This window comes from Neurospora tetrasperma (assembly GCF_000213175.1).
Source record: "Neurospora tetrasperma FGSC 2508 unplaced genomic scaffold NEUTE1scaffold_81, whole genome shotgun sequence".
NCBI classification, from domain to species: Eukaryota; Fungi; Ascomycota; class Sordariomycetes; order Sordariales; family Sordariaceae; genus Neurospora; species Neurospora tetrasperma.
Window position 1 is genome coordinate 931,839 of NW_009799179.1, and position 11,720 is coordinate 943,558.

The 11,720-nt window shown below is 53.6% G+C and overlaps 5 protein-coding genes across 5 annotated transcripts; 3 read left to right on the forward strand and 2 right to left on the reverse strand.

Annotated features, from left to right (window-relative positions):
- Window positions 1–215: 215 nt before the first annotated feature.
- Window positions 216–2,081, forward strand: NEUTE1DRAFT_149317 (uncharacterized protein; the record flags this gene model as incomplete). Its single annotated transcript, XM_009856914.1, has 2 exons — window positions 216–1,630; window positions 1,695–2,081. 2 exons carry the CDS (start codon window positions 243–245, stop codon window positions 1,951–1,953), a joined length of 1,647 nt encoding a protein of 548 aa, XP_009855216.1.
- A 460-nt stretch (window positions 2,082–2,541) lies between these two features.
- On the reverse strand, window positions 2,542–3,045 carry NEUTE1DRAFT_55569 (uncharacterized protein; the record flags this gene model as incomplete). Its single annotated transcript, XM_009856915.1, has 1 exon — window positions 2,542–3,045. The coding sequence occupies one exon, from the start codon at window positions 3,043–3,045 to the stop codon at window positions 2,542–2,544; it is 504 nt and encodes a 167-aa protein (XP_009855217.1).
- Window positions 3,046–4,041: 996 nt separating this feature from the next.
- NEUTE1DRAFT_89091 (uncharacterized protein) lies at window positions 4,042–5,366 on the forward strand (the record flags this gene model as incomplete). The annotated part of the gene is made up of 5 exons (XM_009856916.1): window positions 4,042–4,082; window positions 4,182–4,339; window positions 4,436–4,954; window positions 5,072–5,177; window positions 5,267–5,366. The coding sequence occupies 5 exons, from the start codon at window positions 4,042–4,044 to the stop codon at window positions 5,364–5,366; spliced, it is 924 nt and encodes a 307-aa protein (XP_009855218.1).
- Window positions 5,367–5,705: 339 nt separating this feature from the next.
- NEUTE1DRAFT_55620 (uncharacterized protein) lies at window positions 5,706–7,343 on the reverse strand (the record flags this gene model as incomplete). Its single annotated transcript, XM_009856917.1, has 1 exon — window positions 5,706–7,343. One exon carries the CDS (start codon window positions 7,341–7,343, stop codon window positions 5,706–5,708), a length of 1,638 nt encoding a protein of 545 aa, XP_009855219.1.
- A 2,435-nt stretch (window positions 7,344–9,778) lies between these two features.
- On the forward strand, window positions 9,779–11,192 carry NEUTE1DRAFT_118459 (small GTPase; the record flags this gene model as incomplete). Its single annotated transcript, XM_009856918.1, has 6 exons — window positions 9,779–9,890; window positions 10,050–10,082; window positions 10,160–10,218; window positions 10,300–10,480; window positions 10,555–10,787; window positions 10,867–11,192. The coding sequence occupies 6 exons, from the start codon at window positions 9,858–9,860 to the stop codon at window positions 10,928–10,930; spliced, it is 603 nt and encodes a 200-aa protein (XP_009855220.1).
- Window positions 11,193–11,720: the final 528 nt, after the last annotated feature.

Consider the following 11,720-nt stretch of genomic DNA (forward strand, 5'->3'; position numbering starts at 1 on the left):
CTTTTTTTCCATTCATTTTCGTCTTTCAACCACCTTACTGTCCAATCTGTCGGGGACTCGTAATCAATTGTACGTCATTGCACGCGTTAGTGCCCAGCTAGCAGCACTTACACTGCCCATTTCCCCCTTATCTGGGACTTACACCCAAGTCACCCACCACCCTACACACCTCGTTTTTCGAACTTCTTCCATTCAACCAACAAACAACAACCAATCTTTCAACCACAGTCACCGACAACACCATGATACCCAAACAACTCACCACCGTCGCTGCATTCTCAGCCACCCTCCTCTCCGCGAGCGGCGGCGTGTCCGCCTTCCTCATTCCTCCCGAGCTCTCCGACACCGACATCGCCTTTGCACAAGAAGTCGCTTCCGAAATCAACAACCCTCCCTCTGCCACCGGCCTCGACCCCATTACCGCCGCCGTCTCTCAACATCAACTGATCGAGCTCGCCTGCCCCGGCTGCCCCGTCCTCATCAAGGACCGTCACCACAACAAGCACCACCCCAAGGTCTTGACCGACAAGCCGAACCACTTGGAGCTGGACTTCAAGATTGATCACAGTGCTGGAACCGCGGGAGGGGACAGGTTGCTGGTCAACGGGTTCGAGCTATTTCCCAATGCTGATCCATTGAGGGCGGAGCTATGGGCTGGACAGGTTTTGGAGGGGGACGGTAATGCTCCGAAGCCTTTGCGCGACGACAAGGACTGGGTTGAGAAGATGGAGGAGGAGGAGGACGACCAAAATGATCACGATGATTTCAACGACCACGAGAAGCAACAACAACAAGAACCACAACAACAACAGGACGACGATCATAAGAAGCAGCACAAGAACAGGAAACACAAGAACCGCAAGCACAGAAACCGCAAACCCAAAACCCTCCCGCAAAACCTTGGGTTCGGTCTTCGCACTTCTTTGCCCCAGGTTTCTTCCGATCCCGCTGAGCAGGCTACTGCCGCCGCTAACCAAGAAGTCATCGATCTGAACTTACAAATCGTCGAGGTCGGCAACGCCTTTGTTTCGGGAATTCCGAGCGTGGAAATCAAGCTTCTGAGGGACTCGGTGACGCAGAAGTTGATGATTGGGAACATTGAGACTGCTGCCTCGAACGAGGACAGCGTGGTTCCGGTGCCTTTTATGGGTGTTATTCCCGAAGACCAAATGATGCAGGAGCAGGAGTGTGATAACTTCTTGTGTCGCCTTTTGGAAGGGTTCAGGGAGAAGGTGAAGGAGGGTAAGGAGGCTTGGGGGAAGAAGATGGGGGGTTGCCATGGCGACGACGATATGGAGGAGCATGGTATGATGATGCCCGCTAAGGAGGAGGAGGGCAGTGAGCGGGAGATGCCAGTGGTGGAGATTGATGTGGAAAGGATCGACATCACTGAGGGCCAGGACGGTACTTGGGAGATTGTTGCTTCCCCGGTTCAGGACGACGTCGAGCAAGAACAGAAGATCAAGAACCTGCTTGATGAGGTGCCCCAGCAGGAGTCCGAGGAGCATGGTCACCACCATGGCGGCATGCACCGCTATGAGCACAGCTGGGGCCAGTTGCTCAAGAGCATCACTACCCATGTTCTGTTGCCGGTGCTGGTTGGTATTATTGCTGGTGTGTCTGTTAGCTTGTACGTTTTTATTTCCGCTTTTTCCCCTTTCCCTATTCGAACGATCGCTAACATCATGAAATAGCATCGGCATGGCCGTCGGAACCCTCATCGTCGCTCTCTACCGCTTTTTCTACCGTCGTGGTGGCTGCAACGGTCAAAAGTGCCGTCGCCGCGGTGGTGCTGGTTGCAAGCGTGCACAGCGCCACGGCAAAGACGAAGCTGAGGCCCCTGTTGAAGAGAAGGCTGGTTTGTTGACTGCGCAGGAGCCTGAGGCTGAGGTCGAGGCGCCCCCGGCTTATGAGGATGCCAAGGTGGCTGAGGAGGGGGAGGTTAAGAAGTGAAGATTGACTCGACTTGAGTGTTCTGCATGCCGTTTTGAAACAACAGGATGGGAGGAAGTCAGGAAGGAAGTCAGGAAGAGAGAGAAAGGGTGATACAATATGTGATACCATACGATTTGTGGAAGCGGAAGGATGAGATGGATGGTCAAGCTACACCAGATTGTCACGCACATAAAGCAAATAACTGACTAGGTACGCTCCTTGGGCAAATACCATTTCCATTACTTGTACACAGAAACTGTTACCAGACATATGTCTGACCACGGCTAGCTCGCTTGGGTTGATGGGTGATATTATTGTCATGATGTTATTGTGATGCTAGTAAGGTAAGATCATTTTTCGCTGGGCCTGCTTTTCCACGTTCGCTAGGGCGGGGAAAAAAACAACAAAAGTGCTAATGCGGTTGCCCGTTATCCAATTCTCTGCTTTGTCCGCTCCTTGTCCTTCCCAATGATAAACTGAAACCCCATATTCTGTTCGTCGCTCATGGCCAAATCGGTTGGTCGGTTGGCGACCGGGCCGGTTGAGTAGTTACCTAATTACACGCCAACTTCTCCAGTCGACGAAGCGATGCAGGTTTCTGTCCCCTTACACCATCCCCTGCCCCCTCTCAGTTCTAGCCCTTCTCCACCTTCTCGCCCACGCCGCAAGACCCTGAAGGGGAACTTTGATCATGACTTCGTATGCATCCTTCCAACCAAGTTCCGGCTCCTCTTCCTCTTCTGGTTTTTCGCTAGAGGTGGTGGTTATGGACTGTTGCTCTTGGCAGAGGTAGTTGAGCCTGTTGATGTCGAGCCCGGTTTCGAGCTCGGGGAGAAGGTTGAAGTTGATCGTAGCTGTGCGTGGACCGAGGAGGTTGGGGTTGTTGTTGTTGCTGTTGATATTGTTGGAGGGGGTTGAGTTGTTGGTGAGGAAGTTGGTTGCGTTGGCAGATGATGGAGACACTGGCGGCAGTGTAGTAGTAGTTCTGGTTGTGGTAGGTTGAGCCGTAGCGGGAAGTGGAAGGCCGATGGCGTGTTGCCCTTGATGATCGGGTGCGGAGGAGGCGTAGCTCGATAGGGTGCTGAAGCTGCCAGCCCCTGGAGAAGACATCTTGGGCGTTTCTTGAGCAGTTCTGTACTTATGGATATGGTATATAGTACCAAGTATTTGATAGTGTTGTTGATGTCAAGTAAAGCGAATGAGGACAGGCCAGGTTTGACGGATCGATGTTGGGTTTGTGATTACTTAGCGAGCGAGCAGGAAGCAGAAGATGGAAAGTGCACTTTCTTTCGAGCCTGAAGTGGTTTCCTTAGTTTTCAAGTGGTTTGAAAAACCAGTAAGAAGTCTGGCTTCGATACACACGAGCGGGTTACCTCTTAGGTATGAAGCCCCAAAACGGAGCCTGCTCTATGCCCGTGAAGAAGCACCTGGAAGTATTTATTATTATTATTATTATTTTTTTATCTTCCGGACCGGGCCTGCCTTACCTTAGGTTGTTTTGAAGCTGCATTCAGGTGCTTCACTGCACAATCAGGAGGAGTGTGGCTAATCACCAGCACAGAAGCAAGGCTTTACTTTCAACTCCGCAAACGAATATAAAGACTGGAGTTATACACCACCGAAATTCCCAAGTAACACACAGCCTGGTGAATCTCACATCTATGGACCATCAAGGTGTTTGTCGTCCGTCTTCAAAATGACCCCCACGGTCCCTTAACAACCATCCATCACTTACACGACCCCTGGTGCCAAGCATTGGTGGGGCGGCACTCAGGAACTGCACCCACCTCAGCGGCCCCGGCCGTTCGGATGGAAACGCCCCACACCCACCACCAGCGGCAGCGGGGCATCGCCCAGAACTGGACTTTGATCGGAGCAAAACAGCAGCTCCACCGAGAACTTTCCTGTGTCCGGCAAATGACGAAGTTTGTCCGCATCGTTCCCCAGCTCCATTTCCGTCACAAGCCGCTCTTTGTGGTTGCTTGTTGTTGTTATTAGCAGCAGCCTCCGATCCGTTCTCTCAGCCACCACCACATAACTACCTACAGTACCTATCTACCTCTTCGGTCGATCGATCAACCGACCGACGAAACGAACGAACGGACAATGGCGGCCAGCGGGAGCATATTCCAGTGCCTCCTGCGCACGTCGCAACAGAGCTTGGGAAAGAGGATAATCCTCCAAAGACAAACAGCAACAGCCCAAGCAGCAGCTGCGACGCGATTCACGACAGCTAGACTCGGCAGAAACGCTGCCTCTACTCCCCGCCGCCAATTCACCACCTCGTCCACACGCCGACAGACTCAACAACCCGGCGATGATCCCAACTTTACTTCCATCCTCGATAACCCTCCCGAGCTTGTGCGGACCGGCAGGAGACATGGCAAGGGGTTGATTATTCTGGGTATGTCCTGATTGAGTCCCAACCATCTACAGTCTCAGCATGCGCTATGCAGCCGTAGCACTGACTAACGCATTTACCTCCTCCTCCTCTTCACAGCCATCATCCCCATCACCGCCCTCTTCCTCGGAACCTGGCAAGTCTACCGACTAAAATGGAAGACGGACCTGATTGCAAAATGCGAAGACCGCATCATCCGGGACCCTCTCCCCCTTCCCCCCCGCGTGGACCCGGCCGCCATCGCCGACTTCGACTACCGCCGCGTCTATGCCGAGGGCGTCTACCGACACGACCAAGAGATGCTGATCGGCCCGCGCATGCGCGATGGCGAACAAGGGTACATGGTTGTTACGCCCCTGGAGAGGGGAGATGATCCGAGCTCCAAGGTGCTGGTCAACAGGGGGTGGGTGAGCAAGAAGTTTGCGGACCAAAGGAGCAGGCCGGATTCCGTCAAGCAGGGCGAAAAGGTTCGTGTGGAGGGCATGCTGAGAGAGCCGTGGAAGAAGAACATGTTCACGCCGGACAATAGGCCGGATATTGGCGAGTTCTATTTCCCGGATGTGAAGCAGATGGCCGAGTTGACGGGCAGTCAGCCGGTGTGGATTGAGCAGACTATTGGTGGGTATCTCTGTTTTCTTCTCTGCCAGTTATGGACGTGGCTGGCCTGGCCTGCGTCCTATAATGGTATGATGGCTATTCTAGCTAGGTATGGTACTAACGTATGTTTGTGCGCAGTTCCCGATATTATCACCGTCTACGACTACGAGGCTCGTGGTATCCCTATCGGTAGAGTCGCCGAGGTCAACCTTCGCAACAACCATGCGCAGTACATCTTTACTTGGTATGTTCTTAACCGATGCTTCACCTCCTTCCAATTCTTGACGTACCCCTGCGGTATCGCAAATCAGTGCCCGACTAACTGGTACTTAGGTACGGTCTCGCTGCTGCCACCTCCATCATGTTCTGGCTCGTGGTCAAGAAGCCTGCGAACCAGATTACCAAGCGCGTTCGCATGAACAAGAGCTGGTAAACATGAGTTTGTGAGTGGGCAGTGATAGCTTTACTTTGTCACACATCAATGGTAACAAACACTCTCACGTCACCTCTTCATCTTCGCCGCCAACCCCAGCACGGCTAGAAGAAGCAGCCTTTCGGCGCTTCTTGACCGGAACAGGCGGCGTCATCCTCAGTTCCTGGAGGAGCTCTCTAGGAAGGTATCGTTGCGCCAAGGCAAACGGCGTGGTTTGTGCGTTGGTTTGACGTTGTCTATAGGGAAAACAAAAATGTAAGTCAGTCCGTCATGTACAATAGCTCAAAAAAAGTGTACAAAGAACACTACACAGGATATAAACAATCGGATACCCAGGGATCAAAGCAAAAGCACCAAAACATACCTCTTCATCAATGTAAGCATATCACTCATATCGATAGTCTTGCGATGTGCGTGCTTTGCGTACGCCGACAAGTCATCTCCCAACTGCTCAAAGAACCAGTCCGAAGCCTGCATGATTGCCTTGAGCGCTTCAGGCGAGATGTTCCCCTTCGCGCCGCTCGTCTTGGCGAATGTTTGCGCCAACCGCTTGACCATGGCCGGAGGCAATGATGTGTACTCGATGCCGTGTTTGGAGATCTTTTTGGTGGCTTTGATCTTGGAGAAGCCCCCTCGTTCACCACCCTCTTCCCGAAACAATCCGAGTTTCTCCCGCGCCGCCGAAGCTGAAAGTGATACCCTCGCCGCTGTTGGTGTGTAGCCTGATAATCTCGTCATCTCCTCATCCGAGCCTGCCTGGCCCTGGTCGTCTTGGTTGTTATCCAGATCCATACCCATACCGTCGTCGTTATCGTAATCGTCGTATGCTGGTCCAACATCATTTCCGTCATCGTCATTGTTGTCGTAACTGTCGCTCCTCCGGTCCATCAACTCCGCAAAACCTCCACCTTGGCCGCTTGTTGCCGCCGCTTCAGCAGCTTGACCCATCTCAAACTGCCTCGTAGGCGAAGCAATCATAAACGTGCTCTCGTCCATCCCCACCGGCACCTCAATGTGGAAATCACTATCCCTCCCTCCAGCTCCTAGCAGCAGCCCCATCCCCCCTTCCCCACCGATCGTCTCCCGTCTCCTCGTCTCGTCCGAGTCCAGCCTGCTGAACTCATCCGGTATCCTATCCTCGGCATTTCCGAAGTCGTCCTCATCAATTGCAGCAGGCGGAAAGAACCCCGAATCGATCCCATCACTCTGTTGTTGCTGTTGTAGTTGCGGGAAATCACTCAACCGCCCCATCGAATCCCTCATCCTCTGCTGGTCCTTCTCCGGATCCACCCGTCTCGGCAACTCGATACTCTGCACCGTAAAGTTCTCCGTCAGATCTTCAAGCCCTGCACTCCGATGTGGTTGCGGCAGCTCATCATCATCTTCCCAATCATCGCCCTCCCCATCCCCCGCCCCTAAACCTAAGCTGAGTCTCGGCCTCTTAGGCAACTCCTCCTCCTCTTCATCCTCATCTCCATACCTACTCCGCGTGGATATGTCAAAGGTCAACTCCTCCGACGTGTCCCCCTCCTCTTGCTCTTGTCTTCCCCCAGCAGCAGCAGATCCAGAAAGCGCCGAAGCAGGACTCGAACTACTACTCGGTATCCTCTCACTCTTGGGCGCCAACACTTTGCCTAACTGCAGCAGGAAATTACGCGGGGTCTCGCGGGCTTCGCGCAACGAGCGCCGGCGCGCGTGGTGAGGCGTAAGGATGGCGGCGCGTCGGGAGTCGATGGCGCGGTAGGCGGCGCGAACGTGCGGGGTCGCGTTGGGGTTGGGGGTGTTGTGTGCGGAAAGGAGGAGGCCGCGGGGGGTGCGGGCGCCGGGGGTGTATGCGCGGGCGTTGGGGCCGGGGGTGTAGGCTCGTGGGAGAGCTGGTACGACGGAGAGGCCGGGAGTGGCTCGGACGGGGATTTGGGAGGAAAAAGAGGGTTTTGAGGGGGTTCGAGCTGGTTGTGGATTGTTGGGGTCGGCCATTTTGATGGGAGGAAGGCCGGGCCGGGCCTAGGTAGTTTAGCGGAGAGGATTGCGACGGATGGGGATGCGATGAGGTGGGCGTCGGTGTTAGAGATAAATGGTGGTGGTGATGGTGGTGTTTGGAATGCGCTGAAGCAGTGTCGCAAGCTGTCCCGCCTGGGAATTGTTGCTATGTGTGGCGCAGGCTTCTAGCATTACAGATTTGTGAAGCTTGGCCCGAGGTGTTGTGAACTAACCTCAATGACGACGAAGTTCGGAGAGCAGCAGACGCGACGACGCGTTTGGGCTTGCCAATTGATTGTAACGGGTGCACTACTTTCACAAACGGAACCCGACAACGGGGGGTGTTGATTGCATCGGCCCCGCTTTTCTTCGAGTTTCCTTGTGAATGCCGGGTCCTGCCCCCGGCCGCCGTTCGCCTACCCCATAATTCCGCAGTGGGGCGGGTGAGCCCGACGGTCAACGCCCGGACCACAGAGGTTGGTCCCGTCGCCAGGGACTTGCCCCCTTGGATCATCACCTTATTCTCCATTCTCCACGAGTGAGCGTCCTGCTGATCTTGCGGTTGTTGTGTTTCCGAGCGTGTCTGCAAAAAGTCTCGCTTGTTTTGCTCAAATTGGCTTGGGCCATCCGTACTCATGGCAGAGCGGAGTGATGTGGTGTACGGAGTCAGTGTCGGCTTCGCTTAGTTTTGGAAACACTCTATCTACGTCACAATGCTTGGGACACTGCGGATAGGTTACTGTGCACAAGGCTCCCGTCCCGTTGTAACGTCCACAGGGCTCGCCCCGACGATACAAGTACATACACCGCCAAAAGACGGAGGTTCCGTCCGATAAGGGGGATATCGCAGCCGCTGTCAATAGTGATAGCGATAACCATGTGAGAGCTTCAGTGTTTTTGGTTGTGATCAGGCAATATCAGACAGTTCTATAACTTTTCCCACCTCCCGCCAGCCACTGCCTGAACTGGACTTGGCTAAAAGCAAGTCAGGGGCTCCCCATACACTACAACGATACCTGGCGCCTTTTTCATGGCTTGGCTTTCTTTCTCTTGGCGGTTGCTCTGACTGGAGATATGTTACAGATTGTGCTTCAAGAGCCAAATCTCAGACGTAGCCATCCGTCGTCTGATTCTAGTGTCGCTGGACGTCTGTCAGTGGCCATTAGACTTTGGCGTGACAGCAAGCAGCACCATTTACTCCACTTGGGTCGAGTTGAAACCGTTGTGCCGGCAATGATATCACCAACAGACCGAGCTTCTCCTGTCTCTTGATCCTTAGTTTCGAAACGGGTGAGTTCGGTCACCGGATGCTGATTTCCCCTATCCTCCGAATGCCAAGACTTTGCAACAAACAAAGCCCCTGATATGGATATCTGGTTAGCGCCTTGCTTCAAGTGTCCCAAAGCATCTAGTACTCTGTTGCTTGCTGCTTCGAGCAAAGAGATCTGGTCTTGTCTTTGATTACCACGATGACTGAAGCATTTGACGCCGAGGTGTGAGGAGACTTTGACCAACTCCCCAATCGAATGCCATGCCGCCGACAGGAAAAAGTGACGGGCACGTTTGGAAGGAATGATGGGATTTGAAAGGCTAAATAGCGCTCCACTTGATTTGAATCGCCAGACGGGAGAAACGGGCTGCCCTGTGGTTCAGTGCGACTTCCCCCGCCACGCCGCCACTTGTTGCAGTGACTGGAGGTGGGAAAGGGACAGTGCGCATTCCCCTTGGTCTGTCTGGGCAAGCACCGAGTGCAGTCCGTCTGGCTCTTGAGATCGATATTATCTTGAGCCGTGCTTTTGAGCGCACATTGTTGTTAGTGATCGGTGGTCTGTCTGTCTTCAGTCACTGTCAGATGAAACCTAATTGACCCAACCATCTACCACTACTACTTGACCGTCATCACTTCTTCGTTACCGCAGTACACTGCCAAGTACTCGGGCTGCCAGACTGCAACAAGTAACGAACCAAAGAGTACGTAGGACCAATGGTGAGATGGCACAGCAGCGACTCCAGCGTCACAAAGAAGCTACTTCCCAGACCGTGATACAATAAAGTAACAGCCGTAAACCCTGCCCGACTCCCGTCCCCAAGCACTGACCAGTGACGGGGCTACATCGGCATGAATAGGTGGTGGCAGCCAGCGACCAGCCAGCGGCCACCAACCAGGGCACTGGGCTTTAACGGGCGCCCAGTCCAGGCGCGCCCCAGGGCAAATTCCCAGCCTACTCCCTGTCTCCGCCGCCCGCTTCCCGCCTCTTGAACGAGGAGGACCACTTTGACAAGACCAGTGCACCATACAGGGAAGTCCACAAGTGCACCACACCTGTGCTGCCAGCCTCAACCGATTGCACCGACCGACCCAACCCTTTTTTTTCTGTATCCCAACGACTTTCTGCCACTCCGATCCGTCACTGCTGCTTTCACATCGACTACAACAACATACCAAACCTCTAATCACGAGTCCCTAATACCAATCCCACCCCCAAACCATCTATCTCAGCCATTCCCACAATGGCTGCTATCGGAGGCGTGCAGTCGATCAAGGTTCGTAGACCTCGCCAGTCCTCTCTCCGCTGACCTCCACCACCGCTCCGTATCGACACCGACACGGCCACCGCAATCGCTACCGTCCTCGTCGCGAATCCATCAAGAACCGCACAATGCTCACAAGAGAGATACTAACACTCGATTTTTGGCTTCTAGTGCGTCGTCACTGGTGACGGTGCTGTAGGAAAGGTAAACTCACTCCCACCGCTTCCCCTCTCAGAGTCACCGTGTCCCGCACCGCGCAAGGACTAACCCTTGATTGCCAGACATGTCTTCTCATCTCATACACAACAAATGCCTTCCCCGGCGAATACATTCCCACAGTGTGCGTTCAACCCATTCGACACTCTTATCTGCGATAACTAGGCCACCACTACCCCGGAAACTGACACGCGCGCTGCGATAGTTTCGATAATTACTCGGCGAGTGTTATGGTCGATGGCAAGCCCGTGAGCTTGGGTCTCTGGGATACTGCTGGACAGGAGGATTACGACAGACTGCGCCCGCTTTCGTACCCCCAGACCGACGTCTTCCTCATCTGCTTTTCGCTCGTCAGCCCTCCGTCGTTCGACAACGTCAAGTCCAAGGTGAGTAACTCTGCAATGAGGAGAGGGGGAGGGGACGCCACGCATATGGACCTACATGCTGACTTTTCCGGCAGTGGCACCCCGAGATCCAGCATCACGCCCCCGGCATCCCCATCATCTTGGTGGGCACCAAGCTCGATTTGCGCGAGGACCCCGATACCATTCAGAGCCTGAGCCAGAAACGCATGGCTCCGATAACGTTCGAGATGGGTGTCAACTGCGCCAAGGAGATCGGCGCGAGGAAGTACCTCGAGTGCTCTGCCCTTACCCAAAGGAATCTCAAGTCTGTTTTCGACGAGGCCATCAGGTAAGTCCATAGCACACCCGACCCCTCTCAACCAGATAGGAAAACGAAACGCAATATGCTGACCCACACGAAACAACAGAGCTGTGCTCTACCGCGTCGATACGACCCAAGAAAAGAAGAAGTCCAAGTGCACTATCCTCTAATTAATTCACCACAACCAACCAAACCACACCAGACATACTACCACCATCACAACACCATCACACCAACGCTCATGAGGCCATTTACCGAGGGCGCAGCGCACGCCTTGACATCAGCACAAAACAACAGGGTGTTCCATGGGGATAATTGTGAGGGGACACCATCTATACCCGGCGGACATAATTAGATGTTGATGAGATTTTCTTTTCCTGGTTGTTCCGATCGTCTCGAAATAAACTCGCAAGCTGGTTTTCGTCTCTTTTTTTTTTTCTGTCTTTTCATTCTCATCTTTTTGGATCTATCCCTCTACTACTACTACCCCGAAGAGAAAGCAGAAGTGGACCGATACGATCTCATCTATCTAGTGCCGACCGATGAAGCTGGTGTGAAGTGCATCCATTCATCCTTCAAAGTAACGGATAGGGCGGCGGGCGTATAACATGCGACGACACTCTTTTTGCAGGCAGGTGATTACGGGAAAAACTGATGCAAGGAAAGGTCACAATCGGCGGGTATGGGCGAGAAAAGGGAAGAAATGAGGGATGCGCCGTCGATTCCACGGTACAATTTCACTCGCTTGAGTAGAAGAGAATATACAAGGAGAGTCTAGGAGAATGGGGGTGGATAGGAGGATCGTATAGTGGAGGAAGGGAGGGTTAGACAGGACGAGAAGAGGAAAGAGTAGGACGGGGGGGCAAGGGGAATGTAGTCGTAGGTTGGTAGGTTAGATCGAGGGAGTGCCGTGCAAACTAGTTGAGATCAAGCCGTGGTTCACTGCATTTATGCGCTTTC